A 21,349-nucleotide genomic window follows, 5' to 3' on the forward strand; every position below is an offset into this window, starting at 1 on the left:
GTCTTCCTCCTTGGAGACAGAGAACAGTGAAACTTGCTCAAGGTGAAAGATGCCAGTGTGAACCGCTCTCCTCTGAATTTGTCTAGTCTGACCTGCTCGTATGCCTGCTTCTACGCCATCTGACCATCTCTCAGTTCTGGTGGGAGGAAAGATAAGATAGACTTCTCAAGCAGTCAGAGAAATGTTCAAATAAACAGTAACACAGTTAAAGAAGTTGTCCTTTTCAATTGTTTCAAAAACAATTTGTGTAATGATTCGTAAAGCTGGTGATCTCGGGAGCACTGTATAAACGTTACATACATACATTTGATGACCGCTAATTTAAGGTCTAAAGGTTATTTGTCTATCTGCTATATACAAAGGTTAGGATGAATAGATGTCAAGCAGGTGGGTAAACAGCTGCAAAAAGAAAATATCAAAATGCTTCACAGCAATATTAATCAGCTCAAGTTACCCAATGATGAATATGGTAAGTTTGGTGGGGGCATTAGTTCATTTACTTTCAGGAAGTTTTTGATTATACACTTAAAAGTGGATCTAGGAGCGGTGTCCAACTTCTACAAATTCAGTACCGAACCTGGTAAGAAAATTAACATTGTGGCTAGGACATTTCTTAGCAGGCAGTAGGTACCTTATTTGCAGAAAACTTCATTCAACTTAACTCCATGTATTCCTCTGACAGCTTTTTAGATTTTGCCTGGGACATCACCCCTCCAGCCCTGGACTTCCTAGAGTCTCAGTGAATACCTCAGCAAACAAAATAGTCAGAAAGACAAAGATGGACCTACCTTCTATTTCAAAACGTCTTTATCTCGTTTATCTTTCTATGATAGTCTTCAGGCTCAGAGGAGATGGAAAGACTTATACTTTAAATGGTTGGATAGCTATAAATAGGGCTGTGTCCCTTGCCACTTGTGTTTTGGGGAACTGCCATACCATCGGAAGTGTTGCAAGATACGATGTTCATCACTTCCCTCCTGATTCTTACCAAATTCATGTAATTGCGCAACTCATGATTTCACATAACATGAACAAGCAGTTAGCTGGTTACATTTTCCCTTCTGTTATACAGAGTCCGCTGGTGCTTGGGAACCCAGCGAGCGCATAAAAATATTTTCTTTTACAGGTATTTCTCTCTAGCTCTAAATAATACTGAGTACTACAAAGCATCTCTCACTACAAACCATCTCTGGGGGCTGGGAGCAGTGGGGGCTCCCCATGGTGGCTCAGGGCCGTGCCCGGCAGCCAGGGCCCATCCCGGCCCCAGCCGGGCGCAGGGCACTGGGGGGCACCAGGGCAGCCCCAGCCCCGAGCATTGGGCACCTCCCTGGGGATGGGGACAGGCCGAGGCTGGGCCAGGACGTGGGCCCGTGGGTGGGCCCAGCTCGGTGGGGCCCATGGCCGGGCAGGGCAGGGCTGTGGGGAGCTGGAGACCGGCCCTGCTGCGGCATCGCTGGGGCAGGGGCTGACGGCCCTGGGGGGCTGACATGGGGTCCTGGGCCCTGGGCAGGGTGGGGGAGCCCCAGGGGGCTGGGCAGGGGTGGTCTATGGGGGCACTCAGGGAGAATGACAGTAGAAATTGTAAAATTTCCTTAAGCCTGTGGAAAAAGAGGATTTCAAATCTTGGATATGAAGTCTTCAAATAAGATATATCACTATCAAAAGTTGTGATCTGGGTTTGTTCTCGGTCCATTTCTCCCAGTGTCAAAAGAAACCCCAAACCCCAAACCACTGCAAAAACAGACAAAAATTGCAAGTAGTAAGCATCAACTACAAAAGCCGCTCCAGGGCCTGCTGCTGAGCATTTGTTCCTTTCTCAGGTCACAGCTGTGCATTTTCTAAAGGAAAGGGTTATTATAAACAGTATAAAACATCAAAAGCTCCCTTATACCCTGAAAGGCTTTGCTTCACAGAAAACAATGTAATTTACTCAATATGGAGATTTGTAATCCATGTAATTTCATTTCTTCACATGTTGAAATTGAAGCATCACTAGAAAATATGATATTTTTCAAACAGCAAGGTATGTCAATATTTTCCTCTTAAAAACAAGCAGATCTGTTCTGCTGGAGTTAAAAACTTGTAGGAGAGAGAACTGTCCAGGTACTTCTCTACCACTCCCATTTCTTGCCTACTATATTTGGAAAAAGTCACCTGCTGCCCAGCACCCTTCCAGGATGCTCCAGGATTCACCTTTATCAAAATCCCAATTCTTATCCTAATGCTTCTTTATTGCATATGGAGTGATATAACCATATCAGCAGTAGTTCATATATCAGCTATTCATACATAACTAAGATATAGTTATTTACAAAAGAGAAATCCAAAGACAGTACAGTGCTGACTGCCTTTGGGGGCAAAGAGGGCTTACTTTCTAGACGCCCAGAAATGCCTGGGCCCATGAGTATTTCTGCTTCCTAGATTCCTGCTAGAGTGTGAGACTGATGACTGATGAGCTATAAGTGTGCTGTCATTTTCCAGGTTCATTCTCTTACGTTGCTTGTAAGCATGAATGATACTGAGTTGTCGCTGAGACCAGCCAACACCCCAAAGTGGATATCTGACCTGCTTTCTTCTCCACAACTCATATAGTATAAAGGGAACAGGTGTAGCACAGCAAGTCTACTCGTCATATTAGCAACTTTTTGACTGCAAAAGTATTTTCTACAAAAATAAAAATTGAACCAGCTCCACTTCTGCTCACATGCAGTACTAGAAGCACAGAGCAAGGTCTGAACTGAAAAGCAATGTACTAAGTGACACCCTATGGTTGTGTTCATGCATTTGATCATGTCTGTCAGTAACTCGGTATTGATTGAGGAGATGAACAACTCACCTTGAGCATCCAGAACTTAGAAAAGTTCTAGTCATCCCTAGAAACAGTAATCATGAGAGAATCAACAGGGCCTGGCCTGGTCTTTTGTGGCTTCAGAGGGAAAGGTCTAAGGCAGTGGTGGCTTTATAAGGACCAGTTCATGGGAGGAGTTCACTTTCTTCATATGCCAGGAGCGAATAAAAATGTAACAAAGTTTTTCCAAAGCATAGTTATGAAGCAAACAGTGGGAATGCAGAACAAATAAGAATAGGTGGATATTCTACCAAAAAGTGGATTTAGTCATAGAAGCAGCTCTTTTTGATAAGAATCACTATCACTATCCCTATCACATTAAAGGTGTCAACAAAGCAACTGCAAGTTTAGACTTCAGGTCTAGGCCCATGATAGTCATTCAGAGGAAAAAGGAGTTCGTTGTCAGAAGTTTCACTGCACTTCCAGATTAAAGAAATTCCATACTTATCCATGTAGGTATTTTTTTAACACTTACTGTGCTGTAAAGGTGGAAGAAAGGACTTCTGATCAGAAAGAATGAAAAAAACACACACTTTATTGTATCCTCATCTTTGGAAGAAAAGTGCTCGATTTTGTGGTGGTAACAGACTGCATTTCATGGAGAAGGCAGCGGGGAGGATGTGCCCAGGGTAATAAACTCAGGGCTGTAGGAAATGTCACAGAGAATCAAATGGGGTTCCGGAAAATGAAGGAAGACAGAGTTTTCGTGCATCTGCCTTTCTCTCTCCTTTCCCCCAGCCTTTCACCTCCCTTGGCCTCCCTCCTCCAACGGGTCAGTTCCCAGAGCGTTAGGAAGTCTCGTACCCACTCCTGCAGCAGACACATCCAAACCAGGAGCTCTGCTCACCCTCTGGCACCTCACGCTGCAGGAGCGGAGAAGGGAGGGAGTTGAGGTGACCAATGCAGCCCAGAGATTGGGCTGGGGAGGAGGAAGGCTAGGATCAATTGCACCAAAGTTGCACTTGGTGATCCTGCACCACTTTAGGGATGGTGTTTAGGGCAGCTGTTGCTGTGAGGTGGGTGTAGCTCCACACTCCTATGGAGATTTCTTGGCAGAAGCAGTTGGACCACAAGGCTGTGCCCACTGACAGCTGTGGCTGGATTGCTGGGCAGCGTCTGTATCTGAGACACCCTTTCATCACACTGTTTTGTGTTGATGCAGTGGGACGTTGGGTGCCCTGGGCAACTGTGGTTTTTTTTCTGTGAATCTGGTCCTGGGAAGTGCTGTCAACTTCCAGCCTTTGAGTCATCCCAGTTATGCATCTTGCAATGGGTGGGCAAGGACAAACACATCTGTCCAGTGCTGGATTCTCTTTCTCCAGTTGAACTCTCAACTGTGTGACTACTTGTGCGCCCCAGGCAAAACCCCATGCTCCCACTCTGAAGATCTCCTGAGCCTGTAGAGCAGGCAGCAGGGCAGCAGCGTGCTCCCTGGTGCTGCCTCAGATTATGCACCTCTGTAACAAAATGAGGAAGTCTGGCTTTTGAGGTTTTGGGGTTTGGGTACTTTTTGTTTTTAAACTGGCATATACTGCAGCAGAACAATCCAAACAGCCCACAAGGACAGTGATGTTACCACAGACAAAGGAACTCTCCTACCCAGGGGATTTCTTTGCTTGTCTATATTTAGGGCAAGTCCTTCCCTGAGGCTTTCAAAAATGCAAACAAATTAAAAAAATTTTTAAAATCCCAAGCAAAGCTGGTGCTATTGATTGTGCCACCATAGTCTGTTATCTTTTAGAGGCCAGAAAACTAGTGTTGAATGGCCTCCCCAGGAGCTGGAAGAGAAATTAGAAGAAAAGAAAGAGAAAGAAGAAGAGAAAAAGAAGAGAAAGCTGGGCAGAGACACTAGGGCTGTTTTCCAACTTTTGGCTCTACAAAGAGTAGAGTCACTGCAGGAACATGATTAAAACCAACCTTGCTTAAAAGTCCCAAAAGCTTGAAGAATAATTCATTGCTCCAACAACAATAGAAACGCTCACAAGAATTTCCTGGGCATTTTGCTATGCCGGTGTCTTACAGCTTTTGTGTAGACCACAACAATACAAATGGGAGACAAGGCCTTCTCTTTGGTCCTTTCAGCAAGAACTTTCTAGTTTTTAGCAAATGTCTTTCTCCACAAAACAGAGGAACAGCCATAGGAGACCAGAATACAGGACTTCTATCTGTGTGAATATCCGAACCACTTGGTTAGAAGGTTATATAGCCTGACCATCCTTTCCCAGTGAGTGTTATATTGGGCCTTTGCCCAGAGATGGGAAAGGGATACCGTCACTCCACTCCTACTCCCACCTCCACTACCTCATGGACAGGATTTCTGGTATTCTCATCAGGTGTTAGTAGTGAATTCCAGTTTTCTGAATGGCTTTGCAGCCTCAGCAACTTTTGTAGTGAAAGCAGTGGGGATGTAAGGGGTGCACCAATGGCCATGATCGATTGTGAGTGAAGCAGGATGAAGAGGATCCAGTAGACCCTATCTGTTTCATTCCCCTTAGATTAAAGTAAGCTTTGGCTTTAGCTGGCCACTTCTGATGAAGATGCTCTTACCTTTTGGCAGTTATAACTTAAACAGAAGGCTCCTTCTCTGGTTGTGTTTTAAAAAGCTACTCAAAACAAATTGTTAATGAAAGCTTATTTAGAAACACAGAATCATAGAAAAAATTGGTTTCAAAGGTGGCCTCTTGGACGTCATCTGTTCTAGTGGAATTTTATCACCCTGAGAGAACTTTATCTACCATAAGGGAATTTCAGCCACCTGAGATTGCTTTAACCATCCTGAGACCTGCTGGGAGGGCAAAATGGCAGGGTACAAGCAAGCCAGGAGAATTATAGAGATCATCAGGGACAATATTTTGATACAGATGCTGGACAAGAAAATTACAGGAGGTACTCAGCTGGATCTGCAACTCATCAAAGAAGAACTGATCATGGATGTGACAGTCATTGACAGTCTTGACTGCAAGGATCATGATGTGGTGGACTTTAAGCTCCTGAGAGAAAGGAGGAAGGCAGATAGCATACTATATACGTCAGATGTCATGAGAGCAGACTTCAGCTTGCTCAGGGCAGGATAGGATCTGAGATCCAGTGCTCCACCCATCTCTCAGCCCTTAACTGAGAGACTGGCAGTAATTCAGAGACTCCCACTATGGATGTGCTGGACTGAAGTATCCTGCCAGCAGCTTGGGTTTAGCCACCAGCACATCCTTCATGTCTCTTGGATACTGTGACATGGACCACAGCTCATCCTTTGCAGTCCCAATAACGTCTCTAAACAGGTCATGACATCTTCCACTTTTGCCCAGGCATGCAACGTACTATGCCAGAGGTGTCCTCGCATACCTCACAAATCCAGGTCTCTGTGCCCTCTGCCACCACTTGCTTCCTCCTGACCTTGTGGATTTCCCCTGCTGCAGGACATCCCTTGGTGTCTGTCTGCTGGAGCTCAGTTCACACTATGGGATGGCTCAAGGCATGCCTCCCTCCGGCCAGGGCTCCACTCCGTACAGAAGTAAAACTGTCATTAGGAAGCTCTGGTTTGATGAGGTCAACTAACTCCAGCTTCTCAGTTTAAGGGCCACCATACTGAGTTTTTTCACCTGGCATAGTCTTTTCTTAACCTCAGCAGCATATCTTCTGTTTTGCAGGTATTCGATTTACCAGAACGTGCAAATCGCTTGAGACTTTCCCCTGTGCTGCAATCTGTCCTCTGTTTTTTTTTCCAGCAGAAAAGCAGAAACAAAGATCAAACCAATTTCAGAAGTCATTATAGCAGCCTAAGGTAAAGCTTTGGAAAAGCCAGTCAGGAACAGAATTGCCTAGTAGGCACGGGCAATCTTTAGTGTTTATTCTGTAGAGATACTCTCCAAGTAATGCTGACGTGAGGAAAAAACAGATCATTTGTAATGGCAGTATTAGTGAACTTATTTGTTGTAACCATGTATCCCTGTAATATGGTATTGCCATTGCTAGTAACGGGCCGTAAGCTTTGTAATGAGTTTGCAAGGCCTCAGACCTGAAGTTTGTCAGGCTCGCTCGGTTTGAACTTTTCTTGACCTGTTTGTAGTTTTGTTTGACCAGGTGTCCATGGCTAATTTATTTTACTTTTCTTTATCTTTGTATGGTACCACCAGGGTTTTACAATTCTAACACACCGATGCAGTGTAGGTCTAGATGACGGCAGAAGCCTTTAGAAGTGGAGACACAAGGATATGGCGTGGAGGTGTAGAGGCATGGGGCTGGATAAGAGGTGGGACACAGGCATGGCACTGGGGACTTCATGGCTATAAATGGCCTCTAACCTCTGGTTTTCCCAATCTAAATAATCCATCCACAGAAGCACCATGTGTGATCAGCCTCCAAATTGGTGGTTTTGTCTCATATCTCCTTACTAATTGGAGGATTCAGGATGTGCCGCTTCTGTTTTGCCCAGGTGTTATAAAAACCACACAACCAGCCTGTACCATTTGCAGCTAGCAAGTGGCAGGCTTGTGTTGGAGAGATCAAAAGTTCAATTTCCAGCATTTTCCACCCCCCACACATACACATAATTATCTGCTAGCAGTCACATTTTAAGCTATTTTTCATCTACCACAGGTATGAAGTGATGAAAAGTGGGATGAAATGTTTGGTTTTGTAAATGGCTGTGAGCAACATCTAGGGCATGCTGTGCTGAAGGATGTAGCAACATAGTTTGAAGACAACAAATAGACTTATGAGAAAATGTCTCCTGAACTCTTTAACAATATTAATTTCCTATGAGTAAATGATCGTTTTTAAGAGGTTTAATCTTGGCTGGTTTTCGGTAGGTTTTCATACAGATGACAAATTTTTATTCCTGATGACAGTTTCAACATAGCTGAACCTTTTCCAAGGCACTGAACCGCTGGAAATCTTGTATAAACCCCTTAGTTCGGTTGTTCTTATTTTATTCTTTTGCACAGTGTTGAAAAGCAGTATAGCTTCCAAAGCACTACTGAAATATTTTTGCTGAAACATTGCAAGAATACTCATCAAAAGAATAAACAAAAATAGTCCAAATGACTCAAATTATTCATGGAAAATGCAATCAAATACAAAGAGGCTTTTAAAGATGGGCTCTTGGGGAATAGTTTCTACAGGCAACGTTATTTTCTCTGCTTGCAAGGGAGAGGGAATATGAAAAACCTGTAAATTACTGCCAACAAGATATATACGTTTGAAAAAATTCAAGTTGCTTGTTTCACTTCCATGCCATTATGTGACTTCTTCAATAATTGTTATTATTTCTTCAGTTTCATGCTTTATTAGTTGATTCTTATATTCTGTCTATTAAAGGAAGAATAAAACATTTTATTAGTGTTTCATGCATGAGATTAGCCACCAGTTTACAATTTATGAATCTCCTGTTATTCAGAGAGTTGTTATTATTATATAGAAGCTGTAGTGGGACTCTGTCAATGAGAGGACTGAAGTAGACATGTCTAGGTCTCCCCACCATGATGAGCTCCCCAAAAAGGAACAAAAGACTTTTCAACTCAAAAGCCAGAAAACTCATATTTTTAAACATAGGAAAGTTAATATGATAAAGGAACAGAAAGTAAAAGGATTTATAAAGGCTCACCAGTGTGTCCTTGCAGACACATTCTTGCTTCCAGACCTGGTTGTAGCCAACTTAAAGACTCCCAGCAAATTGCAGCAGACTTTGCAACATGGTCTCTAGATAGGCAGTTCCCCTGTTACTTGCAAAGTCTGTCTGTCTGTCCCTTCTTCTCATGAGTCTCTTCAGCTCTCCACATAAGCTAGAACCTCTCAGCTCTCTGCTATACTTTCTTGCTTACCGTGCTGTAGAAACTTTTCCTCCTTCAGCATCATTGCCAGATACTAAGGTGTCTCAACATCTGCTATGGCACAACTATTTCTGGCCAGCACTAGATTTCTTTGCCCCTTCTCTCCCCATAGCTGACCAACAGTCTGATTCTGCATTATTATTGGACTGAGAAGCTTAGGCTCAGCACTATTCTAGTGATAGCATATGGCTTATAGGGAGAGCAGGGTGAAATTGTGTATTTTCTCCAATGCTCCAGGTAGACAGATGACAAGTGTTTCAGAAAGGAAAAGGAAAAACAGAAGAATTACTGCGTATGGACCTTCTCTTTCAATACCCCAAGAACAAGAAAAAGAAATAAAATTTATTCTTGCTTCTGTGCATCTTTCTGACACTTAGGTCATACATTTGAGACTGCAATGGATCCTTATTTACAACAAATTTCAGGCAAATGGAAAGAAAACATACCTGGAAATCTGTTGGAGAGATCTCATGGAATGGGTCTCTTGGCTGTGGTACTGTAGCAGATGTTTTTTTCAAATAAATGCTTCTACAATGACAAAAAGGATTGGTGAAGAAAAGACTTAGTATGCAAACATATGAACATGTACTATACAATAATGCTCCTGAGGTATTATTTTATTCCTCTAAGACAAAAGTAGTGAAAGAGTAACTAAAAATTACATAGGCTGAATACAATGATATCATTTCATTGTTCAGAATTTGATTATAATAATTTATTTTATGACTTATTAAAGAATCATAGGAAGCTGCTTTTTTAAGTATCTGAAAGGGAAATATCCTCAAAGGAAGGAAACAATTTCATGTACCACCCACCTATATTGCAGGGTCTGATGGCAGGAAAGCGGCACTGATTTAAGGCCTTGTCCCAGTATTGGAAAGTGTTGTGTTATATTGATCAGATGAGTAAGAAGATGGGGAATCAGAAGTATAGAGCCCACTTGAAGAACATCCAGCAGGTCATGATTCCTGCTATAGTTCAGTGTTAATTTTCCCCCTCCCTCCTCACCTTTAAAAGGAGCCCAGAAATTTTCTGTTGGGGAAAGAGGTGTTATTTGAACTGCAGAATAAAAATTTCGCACAAGAAATAAGGCTTACAGTATGCAGAGGAAAAGTACGAGACTTGCTGCCAGCACTGGTGTCAGAAATAACATATATGATGAAGTAGATGTAAGTTGTGCTTTTCCTGAAAGACAAGCAATCATCAAAGTGTTGATTAGTGTCACAGAACAGGAATGATTGCACAGCTATGTGCAATCTGCTTTGCATGATGCTGTCAAGCACCGGTATGAAGTGGGTTCTTCTTTAACTTAGCACCTCATTGCCCTGTAACATGTGAAGGAAGGGGATGGATGACACTATTGTGGACTGCCTATGGTAACCTGAGACCTTACCAAGCATTTTGTGAGGAACTGAGGCCTAGAAAGTACTTCAAAATCCAAGGTGGCAGAGAGTCACAGGGGAAAAGAGAAGTTTATAAAGCCAGAAGTAGAAATGGGAAAAGGAAAAGAGCTGGCAACAGACCTCAAACAGGTCTGCTTTATTCACTGTCTCCTTGCAAGAAGCACCCACTGTCACACCAGAATGCTTGGAGACCTCCCTCATATTAAGAGATATGACAATTCTTCACTCCTTTTCATCCTAGGAAGTTAATGTGCAAATATCAATGTGTTTCCATCTGTAAGTATGAAATAATAAATGAGGCAGACAAGTAATAACTGAGGGAAAACTAAGTGAAGGAGGTGATTTTCATTCTTACCAAACTCTACGGGTGTACTCCACTCTCCCCAGCTTGTGCTCACTAAACAGCCATTGTCAGTTGCTCTGATTTTGACACTGTACCTTTTTTCTGCACTGAAGCTCTCAAATATGTAGGAGTTTCCTGTGATGCTTCCTTCCTAAATACAAAACAACTAGACTGAGAACTTTTTATTCACTAGATGTACAGATTTTAAGAATGCATCAGGTTCATTTAACGATGCAAACAATTACAAAAGAAAATTTTACACATATTTCTGTGAAGAGACTAGAGTGAAATAAAAAATAGAAAATTATTCCTTAATAAATTAGCTTGTTCCATCCTAATTCCTTTTGTTTGAACATTTTTGTTATTGGTGATGTGACGATGAAATTTGCAGTATTCTTCCCAGGCTCCTTAACCTCTGCTAAACAATGGGACTTTGGGAAAAAAAAAATCAATAGTTTATTTTCAGTCTGTAAATGTTGTATTCTACTATAAGGTAATTCTTTAAAGATCTGGCATTTCCTTACCACTCTACCAAAACTGAAGTAGAGTTTATCAGCCAGATAATACATAAGGGAAAAATTTGACATATATCGAAATCCTTCTCAGAAGAATATTGAGCCTTCTTGAAAACCTGTTCTTTTTTTTTCTTCCTTGTTTATAGTGGCTTAATCTTTCAGGTGATATTTTCTTGCCTCCTACATCTCAACCCCTTCCAGAGACCATTAATAAAGAAAAAAATTCTCCACATTTTTTGTGTCTAAGTGTAATGTGGAATTATGATCTGTAATTATACATATATGTGAATTTGGTAGGAAGTACAAAACACTGTAAAATGGAAGATTTTGTGACTTGCACAGAAGTAATGTAAAGTTCCACATGTGCAGGTATTTTTTGTACCATGTTTTATAAATAGCAGTTTAAAACTTTGAGTTTAAGAAAATTGTCAATAAAGAGCATACATAGTGTACTGAAACTTGTAGTGTGAAACCAAAAAAATGTGGTTGGAGGATGCTTTGATACAGGTGACATTTCAACCCAGCATAAACATTAGATTAATACCATAGTAAAGACTTACTGTTTTAGATGTGTGCTTGATGTTTTTCTCAGGATCAGCCTAGCAACAAGAGAAAATTTCAATTTTTATGATTGTTCTTTTTGTTACTGTATAATAAGGGGTCCTGCCTTATGAATGTTTGATTTTCAGGAAAAAATGTACATTTAATATTTTAAATGCGTTCTTTTAAAGACTATGAAGTTAAGCTGTTCGTATTGGGTTTGCGTGGCAAGGTTTTTGTAGCAGGGGGGCTACAGGGGTGGCTTCTGTGAGAAGCTGCTAGAAGCTTCCCGTATGTCCAACAGAGCCAGTGCCAGCCGGCTCCAAGACAGACCCGCTGCTGGCCAAGGCCAAGCCCATCAGCGATGGCAGTAGTGCCTCTGTGGTAACGTATTTAAGAAGAGGGAAAAGTTGCTGTGCAACAGAAAACTGCAGCCAGAGAGAGGAGTGAGAGTATGTGAGAGAAACAACTCTGCAGACACCGAGGTCAGTGAAGAAGGAGGGGAGGAGGTGCTCCGGGCGCCGGAGCAGAGATTCCCCTGCAGCCCATGGTGAAGCCCATGGTGAAGCCCATGGTGAGGCAGGTTGTTCCGCCGCAGCCCATGGAGGTCCACGGTGGAGCCGATATCCATCTGCAGCCCATGGAGGACCCCACGCCGGAGCAGGTGGATGCCCAAAGGAGGCTGTGACCCCGTGGGAAGCCCGTACTGGAGCAGGCTCCTGGCAGGACCTGTGGACTCATGGAGAGAGAGGAGCCCATGCTGGAGCAGGTTTGCTGGCAGGACTTGTGACCCCATGGGGGACCCACGCTGGAGCAGTCTGTTCCTGAAGGACTGCACCCTGTGGATGGGGACCCATGCTGGAGCAGTTCGTGAAGAACTGTAGCCCGTGGGAACGACTCATGTTGGAGAAGTTCATGGAGGACTGTCTCCCGTGGGAAGGACCCCACGCTGGAGCAGAGGAAGAGTGTGAGGAGTCCTCCCCCTGAGGAGGAAGGAGCGGCAGAGACAACGTGTGATGAACTGACCGCAACCCCCATTCCCCATTCCCCTGCGCTGCTGAGGGGGAGGAGGTAGAGAACCTGGGAGTAAAGTTGAGCCCAGGAAGAAGGGAGGATGGGGGAAAGGTGTTTTAAGATTTAGTTTTTATTTCTCATTATCCTACTCTGATTTGATTGGTAATAAATTAAACTAATTTCCCCAAGTCGAGTCTGTTTTGCCTGTGACGGTAACTGGTGAGTGATCTCCCTGTCCTACCTTGACCCACGAGCCTTTCATTATATTTTCTCTCCCCTGTCCAGCCGAGGAGGGGAGTGATAGAGCGGCTTGGTGGGCACCTGGCATCCAGCCAGGGTCAACCCACTGCACTGTTCTTCCACTAAAAGATTTTTCCTCATCACTGGTGCTCTGAAATACTGTACCCTTTAAATTTGATTACAGAACTGAATATCAAAGAACTAAAAAAAAAAAGGCTCAGGTTGCCCACCAATTAAAATTGTACATTTTACCTGTATCTAAAAAAATACTAGAAAAAGTAATGTTTTTTCCATTAGAACTTTTGTCTGTGTAGCTTTCACATTCAAACATTTAATTTAGCTACGTTATGTCTCCTTTTTCTTTTATTTTTTTCTGTTGGAACAATGAACTCACAAATATTTCTGCAAATATTTCAAACTTTGGTTTTGATGGATATAAAACTGCTTTCCATATTCATCCAAGTCTTCAATTGGTTGAATACGTAAAATTGGTTGTATCCAATTTAACAATAGCTTTGGTTTTTTGTAGTATATTTAGAGTTCATTTGATGTATCCTGTTCATAATGAAGTCATCAGGTAATACGGTCCATCCCCCTGTATGTGCTAGAATAGGTATTCACCCTCAGTGTGGGGAATCCTTTGCCCAGTTTCTTTAAGGATCAGCTGTACAGTGGACGGAAAGCATTCCCTCAATTTGCTGCCCCTATTTGAGAGTGACAGCAGTCCTCAGCTCACGTGCAAGAGGGGCACTACATATCACAAGGGAGAGATTAGTTAAGCAGGGAAAGAGAACAGGGAAAGAGGACAGGTTGTATGGTAGCATGTGTGGAAATACAGGCATACAAAATACTCTTAAGAGTCATAATTATTCTTACCTTGTTTTCTATGACAATTTCATATTTGAAACAAGCATGTTTTTTCACATGACTTGTGCAAGGTGGTTGCCACCGAATTTCACAACCGTGAGAAGCTTCTGTACAGTTCACAGTAACATTTAATGGAGGGGTGAGTTTTTCTACAATAATATAATCAGAAACACTATTGATTAATAATCAGCGCTCTTCACTCTGCCTTTTTAAAATTTAGGTAGGTAGACATTCAAGCAACTAGTCTAAAAAGATGTAATGCAGCTTTACCAGAGTTATTATATTCACCGCATATTCTGAAGCAGGATTCTCTGATTTAACACTCCAGTTGAGGAGCCTGGAGTATCATCAATAACAAACAGTAGGTAAAATTAAAAAACATAAACCATTTGTTAGATTTTACTGAATGCAGCATACAATCTGTGTAGGGTTTTTTTTTATACTGTGGTCATATTAAACAGAAGTAATTTTTTTTTTATTAACAACATTCTTCCATTAAAAAAAATGGAAGTTTTTGCTCACAGTGTTAAGGTAATTGGTTCTTTTGTATTATGTGGATGAACAGAACTACGAGATAATGAGATAAGACCAACATCTAGATAGCCCTGCTCAGGCATCCTTAGCTAGTTAATCCCAAGACATGAAAACTGTCTTTCAGAGCATAAATATGTGACTGAAATGTTCACAGTTCTCTGACCTGTGATTTCAGATTGTCTCTGCATTCATTTGTTTTTATTCATTCTTATACTTTTGACTTTTCAGCCATCAAGGCTGGGGAAAAGGAAAAAAAAAAACCTGTTGTGAGGAGCGGTATTTTAAAACTGTATGCTTTTTTCCAGGGATAAATTCTTCATTCCCTTAGCATTAAACTGGAAATAAAATTGAAAAAATAAAAATCCTTACCAATTTTGTACAGTTTAATCGTCTCCTTATACGACTGAATGTTTTGTCCACTTCTAGACCCATTTACCAGGAAATAGGCTCTCTTATTTTCTATTGTCACATTTTGGAATCTACATCCTGTGTGCCTTCCACAATTATCTTTGATGTAATTCTGGCATCCTGTGAAATCTTCCTTCCTTTACATGACATATTGCATCAGTTAAATATTGACAATGTCACGTGTCAGACCAGAAATCAAAATTCCCTAGATTCAAGCAGACCTACTTACGTTGAGGTCTTCCAGTACAGGAAATATTGGGTATCTCCTGAAGCAGTCCTGCCCGCCTGCCAAGTGCAGTTCATGAAGGACACATTAAAAATGACACAGACAAAATTTTCAATGGCTGTCCCATTCATGCCTGCAAACACAGGAAGAATATCCCATGTCTACTTTGCGGAAAGACTGTATAACTGCTCAAATCATGCAGATCTCTGCAAGCTCATGTAGTAATTTTTAGCCACCTGATTAGAAAATCCAACCGCATATTGTTTGGGCCTTGCACTTAGGTGCTTACTTTAAGATAGCAATGATTTTACTTGTGTTGAGCCATGAGGTTTACCTACCATTGTTACAGGTGCTGAAGATGTGACTAGGACTTAATCAACTCTTTAATCAACTCAGGCACAGTGATGTAGTGGAAGCTAATAACAAAGACAGTCACTGTTGTGTCCTTTGTTTAGATCCACTGTTTATCTAAGGTCCAGTTTACAGTGGAATATAAATTCTACCACCATGAGCAAGGCCAGTTCTCTCTCCTGTGTTTATCTTAAGTGGTCTGACCCTTGGTTGATTTATAAAGGACTAAGGATTTAAATTAAGCTGACCACCACTTTCTTCTGTGTAACAGCTGGGTGATTACAACCTGACTCTGAGACTGCTTCCTGAAGCTAGCCCCTGCAGAATTGTCATGATTTTGAAGAGAGAATGGCATATTTTTTGATCTTGAATTGAAAACAGTTGCTAATCCGTTCTGGCACTTCAGATGCAAGGATAGGAGGAATTTTGTTTGCAATGAACTTGATAGAAGCAGGCCTGAATATCCATGTCATTAGTGTAAAACCAAGACAACATTGAAGCAGAAGTTGACAGCTTGCTTAAGTTAAAAAACTATCCAGGTTGTGTATTCACATGAGGAATGAATTCCTTGTGTGTTTCTTCCCTATCAAAAGGTGAGATCTCCAACAGGAAATAATAATCATGTCATACCTCTTCTTAACTGCTATCATCATGAATTGAAGGAATGGGTCACAGCTTTCCAAGACAATGATTCACTGAGCTTAAGCACCACGTGTACCACCTTTACATGTACCTCCCCAGTTAGCCTTAAAGCTCCCTATGTGTCTAACAGGTTGCCAAACAAGGCTCAGAAGCCACCATATTATGAGACCAAGTGACTGTTTCCTGCCCAGGCTTCACTGCAGTCCAAGCTGGAAGCCTCTTTTTCCTTATGTTCCCACAAGCATCTGATCATGTAGCTGACAGCACTGATTTCAGAAGAAATGTGGTTATTGATCAGATCAAAACTTCTGACATCAGTGGATACTTAGGGAGAAAAATATAAGGAGAGAGAAAACACCAAGCAGGCCTTTGCCTATATACTCTCTCATCTACCAGCAAGCAGTTCCCTATGGACTTGCAAAGTTAAAGGCTACCTCCTAGATCACTGTGCTTAGCAGTCCGAGAAAGCCTGATCTCCCATTAATTTCCTTCATCCCTTTTGAATCCATTTATTTTGTTGACCTCTACCGCATCCCTTGCCAATAGGATGAGCAATGGGAGAATTCAAAAGGACTATTTTCCTTCTGGCTCCTTTCCTCTCTTCAGCTGCAATGTGAGAAGAGGAGATTCTTCTCCAGAAAAGAAGGAGCTCAAACACACTCTCGTACCTAATATTTTTTCATGGCTTGCTCCAGGCAGCTACTGTGCTGTATGGATGCTTTGGGGACTACTCTGCATAATGAAGTTTCTTTCATTTGGGTGTACTACAAGTGCAGGTACATAATAAAGGTGGCTAGGATCACAGTTTCCAGAGGGAAAGGCTGTTATCTAGGAGACCTAACCTAACATGATGTTGTGTAGCTTGGCTACAAATAGAGCTGGATGAATTAAACCCCATCCCTCAGAACACCTTGGTGGAAGCATTTACTTCACACTCATCACACTGGGAGTCAGCATGCACTAGGAGAAATGTTGTCAGGGACAGGACCTTGAAAAGGAGTCCCAACAGTAGCAACCATCTGATTCCTTTGGAAATAAAGAGGAATTGTTCAAGCGACAACGTAAGTTATCAGAGTAATTCTGGATTTCTGGAAAACTTCCTCTCTTCCAAGAGGAAGGTTGAAACTGTTTTAAGAGCTTGGTTCAGCAGCATTTCTTTTGACAGCAGTGTTGGCCTAAGCATTCTCTCTCATTCCCCATCCTCCATGGCCCCTTCTTGATTCCATCCTGCCTCCCTGGCTGTGCTAGTGCCTTTCCTTGTGGGGCCTTATAGTGAGTAATTCTGAAGAAGTGATCATCACTAAAACTAATAAGGCTCCTCCCACCCCAGCAGTTTTTGTTTCTTCTTGTTTTTTCATCTGGCTTAGCACCCTTTACCACAAACAATGGAATGAGTTCATCTGAGATGACAGTGTGGGTTAACAAGAAAGACCCAGAGGAGAGCTGTCTAAGCTATTTCTGCTGCTGCAAGAAATGTTGACCCATATCTAGTCACTAGAGGCATCTAAGCTCTCAGCATAGAGTTGCTTATATCCAACTTATGTGTAAGTTTATATATATATGTATAACAATCCACTCCTGAGAGTCCAGTTATTACAGTACTGTACTGAGATGATGGAGAGCTTTGCTCAGTTCTCTGGTCTGCCACAGATTCACTTTGTGACCCAGGGTCAATCAAATCTATGTACTTCACTTCCTCATTTACAAAAGAAATAGAGAAGTTTTCTTCCCATCAAGAAATTGTGAAGTAAATGCAGCAGTCTGAAGTATGATCACAGGTGCTGTGCAAGGGTCTTAGGGGGATAGGCTCCATAAAGCCTTTGGCAATGCTGCAAATCAAAAGAAAAAAGGGTTATTCTGGTTTCAAATCAGATCACAAACTGGTTCACGTGTGGCCGAACAAGGATTTGAGTTGGCTGGCAACATAGGAAACAGGGTGAAAGGAACTCCTAAAATGACATTGTGGTCAAGGAAAAAGCAAATGAAACCACATACTTGGCCTCTTCAGTGATGGCCTCAGTTTTTTATATCCAAGAGAAGAATATAGACATATACTCAGATGTTCTTTAATTAGCCTAAGTTCTACAGCCACAACATTACTCTGCCTACAAAACAGCCATGATCAGCTACACAGTGTCATGTTCATACCAACATCAAGCACATGATGGAAAGATTACTCAGATATGTGTGAGTCACTCTATTCCCTTTGTTGACAGGACTTTTTTCCCAGGTTTTGAGGGCATTTATTTTTCAATTTTTTTTAATTCACTTTTCTGTGGATATGCCAAAGAAAATCTAGCAGAGTAGACAAGTATGACTACCCTTCCTTTAAGGCTTATTTTTGAGCCTACTGTATTCACCCACAGGGTAAGTGTTACAGTTTTACTTTTATTTTTAACAACACCTGGAATGGAGCTAAGTCTTCTTCTGAGACATTTCTCCCATCATCTCCCATTATTTCAATGAGGCACTGAATTTTTTCTCTTTCCAGTTTATACTTGAGGACTAGCTACATTGTTCTAATGGCTCCTTGCTTAACCACTCCTCTTTCAATAACCCCATATTTTTCACTTCTTTATCATTATTTCCTTAAAAAAGAGGTAGCACCATACTCTCATGATCCTTTTCTGTGAGCTGTGATGCAAAGAACAGTTTAGTTTCTCTGTAGTGCACTCTTCCTTCTGAACTGCCCCCTATATTCTTTGATAATGATAATAAAATACATATGCAAGTATACTACTATCCTCACAAGCATCCTTTGTTTCACACCTGAATAACTTATTTTCCCATATTTTAGTATCTTTAGCTATTTTTGAAATCTTTCTTGACATTCTTTATATCTTTTCATGGAAGAGGTAAGGTACTTAACCGAGTGAGACAGATGTGATGATTGTGATTGCGCTCAACTGCATAACAACCCACAGTTTTGAGCACACACAGTGCTTTCTTTTATTTATTTATTTACTTTTCTTGAGTCAACTTAGATTACCTCCATCTCTTGGGCAGATGTTAGAAACTGTGTAGGAGTAGTAGCTGCAGAAAAATATCAGAGAAAAGAAAATCTGGCTCTGCAATCCTTTGTGGTAATCAGGATTATTAACAAGGAAGGACAGGATCTCACCTCTGGGCCTTGAGCCCAAGAGATTTTTTACTTTTATTCAGTAGTTCTTGAATAGAAAATGCATAAACTGCTCTTGAGTCTTGGACACAATGGATCAGATAATTTGTAAAGGATTGTGATTAACATACTTGCTATTGGAAATGAATAACAGGAAAATTGAATTGCTTTAACTTTTTAACCTAACTCTGAAGATGCTCTCAACTGTGGGGTAGAGTTTGTCTTACCTAAATTTACCCAAGTGCTGTATAGACATGCCTACAGGGGAACCACTAATTCGACGCTGCCTTAATAGTGGCTGGAAAGAAACAGCTACTTAAGACACAGTTTATTCAACCTAGTCTAGGACAAGATGAATGAAGGCTTCACTGTGTTTATTTCCTGCCAGTGACTGAAAAAATAGCCCAGGGTGACCAGCCCAGCAGGATCTTTCTAAAACTAAGCTATCCACCTTGGTCAGGTGAATCCAGGAGGATTCATTCCTTTCCCCTCTTCCATCATCTGGAATCCACATGTAAGTACTAAAAAGAAATGCTGCCACTATTCTTTTCTCACTGAAAACTGCAAATTTATTTTTGAAAATGCCTTTTCCTCCTCTTTCTTATAACTGTGCTAGTATCATGCTTTTTCTCTTTAGAAAAACAGTTGCAGTAGAACAGTACTATTTTCCCCAGAGGTGGTCCAAACTTTCTTTCACATCTCAAATAATTCCTGTGCAGATTATTGATCAAAATCTTAAGGAAACATAAAGTATTTCTGTGTGAAGTTGTTTCCTTTGTGCACTGTAGTTTATAAACTTTCTATGAAAGTTGGCTACTGCTAGACTCTGTGCTACAGCACAAGCCACTCTCAGTTACCTCTCAGAGCATGCTGAATCCTGACATGTCCACAGGAGACGGTCATGTTAGGAATTTGGAAATATCAGCGAGGTTGAAATCCTACTGCAGTGACTATTCCCATCCAGGGTGATTAGAGAGTTGATTAGATGAGAATAAAAACTGTCCAATAACCTGCTGATTGTAAGTAACATATAACCATGTAGCTTATCATGTCTCGATACTGCTATGATTTTTATAACCAATGAAAAGGAAGGTCTCTAATTGAAAAAAACCCAAAAACCTTGTACTTTGTTTTTATATCACTATTATTTGTTAAGGGAAATATCTTATCTGTGCTGGGTATAGTACTTAAGACTAGACCTCTGAGTTTTATTTCCCAGCTTTGCCCCTGAAACACTTGGAAAGTTATTTTTGTCTGGAGGAATATATAAAATGGAATTACTGCTTACATGTTGGATGTGCTATGAGGAAAAAATTATGCCTACATTCCTGTGACATTTTCAGAGTACTGTGTATATGTGAAATCTTCTTCAGTATTAAAATTGTAATAAGAGAAAAGACGCTGGCATACTTCCATTCTACTGGTGCCTAAATGCAGTACTCCTAAAAAGGATTCACTCTGGATAGTGATATTGCTCTATGCATGTAAAGAGCTAAAACCTGAACATTTCCAGTTTGACTGTGTTTTCAAGAGAATACAGAAAGTGACATAGGCTCTCTTCAATGCTGTAATGCAGGTTTTAACTTAACAAGCAAAATACTGCTATGTGGATGAGGCCAGTAATACTGGAAACTCTGTTAATTTTAAAATATATTTATATAATTAATTTCAGACTGTAGAAAAATACACGATCAAATTTTTGGCTAAGACGTTCATCAGACGAAAGCATGCATTTACAGGTAGTGTCTATCCAACCCTCACAGCTATTTTAACAACATTAAAACTAGCACAAATAACAAAATGCAGTATTTCTTTGACTAGCTTCTTTGGAGTAAAAGTAAACAATAGACAAAGGCAAAAGTAAACCTACCTCCTCCTTGAAAACCCATTTCCCTGTAGCAGTTGCAGTAATGGGGCACAAAAAGGTTGGAAGCTGTGAATTTGCCTTGGTGGCATATTTTAGTGTGCCTTGATAATGTGATTTCATTATTAAGTCTTCTGAACTGCTCATGTAACAGGGTGTAGAAATCCCGCCTACGTCTTACTCATTTCCCTTACCCTGTACTTCTGTAATATAACGGGGAGAAGTGTGGTTACAGCCACTGTTTTTCTACAGGGAGACAAATAGGTAAGAATAGAAGGACACCCTCTTTATCACTTCATTCACACAGTTTTCACTCATTTCTGTCCCACATTTTTCATATAGGCATTTGTACAGGGCACAATCTCAAAGGTAGGTGAATATATGAGTCTATCTTCTGGCTCAGGTATAGGTTAGGTAGCATTGTTTCAAGCCACACCACTATTTTCTGCTTATTGCTTTGGGTTACCGCCCTGCACGGGAGAATAAGTCTGGTGCTCTGGACTTCGTAAAAGCCATTTCCAGCTTTGCACTAGCCAGCCTCATTTCCTGTAGGTGGGTAACAAACCAATGTCACCAGCTTCCACAACTTTTCCACTTGACGTGTACAC

General features: G+C 41.2%; 1 protein-coding gene across 1 annotated transcript; it reads right to left on the reverse strand.

Moving 5' to 3' along the window:
- Positions 1-7,042: 7,042 nt before the first annotated feature.
- Positions 7,043-20,858, reverse strand: LOC142419769 (granulocyte-macrophage colony-stimulating factor receptor subunit alpha-like). The gene is made up of 9 exons (XM_075523042.1): positions 20,748-20,858; positions 14,770-14,899; positions 14,502-14,677; positions 13,608-13,747; positions 11,498-11,536; positions 10,435-10,573; positions 9,774-9,861; positions 9,123-9,204; positions 7,043-8,155 (listed from the first exon to the last, which is right to left on the reverse strand). The coding sequence occupies exons 1-9, from the start codon at positions 20,764-20,766 to the stop codon at positions 8,084-8,086; spliced, it is 885 nt and encodes a 294-aa protein (XP_075379157.1). The 5' UTR covers positions 20,767-20,858; the 3' UTR covers positions 7,043-8,083.
- Between the last annotated feature and the right edge of the window lie 491 nt (positions 20,859-21,349).

Source organism: Mycteria americana, chromosome 1 (genome assembly GCF_035582795.1).
Source record: "Mycteria americana isolate JAX WOST 10 ecotype Jacksonville Zoo and Gardens chromosome 1, USCA_MyAme_1.0, whole genome shotgun sequence".
NCBI classification, from domain to species: Eukaryota; Metazoa; Chordata; class Aves; order Ciconiiformes; family Ciconiidae; genus Mycteria; species Mycteria americana.

What these genes read in the sequence shown, in the direction of transcription:
- LOC142419769 (XM_075523042.1), bottom strand. An exon ending in TCAAGCACACATCTAAAACA is followed by an intron (nt 10,574 to 11,497) that starts GTAAGTCTTTAC and finishes TTTTGTATTTAG; the next exon opens with GAAGGAAGCATCACAGGAAA. An exon ending in GAGTACACCCGTAGAGTTTG is followed by an intron (nt 9,862 to 10,434) that starts GTAAGAATGAAA and finishes CTTGTCTTTCAG; the next exon opens with GAAAAGCACAACTTACATCT.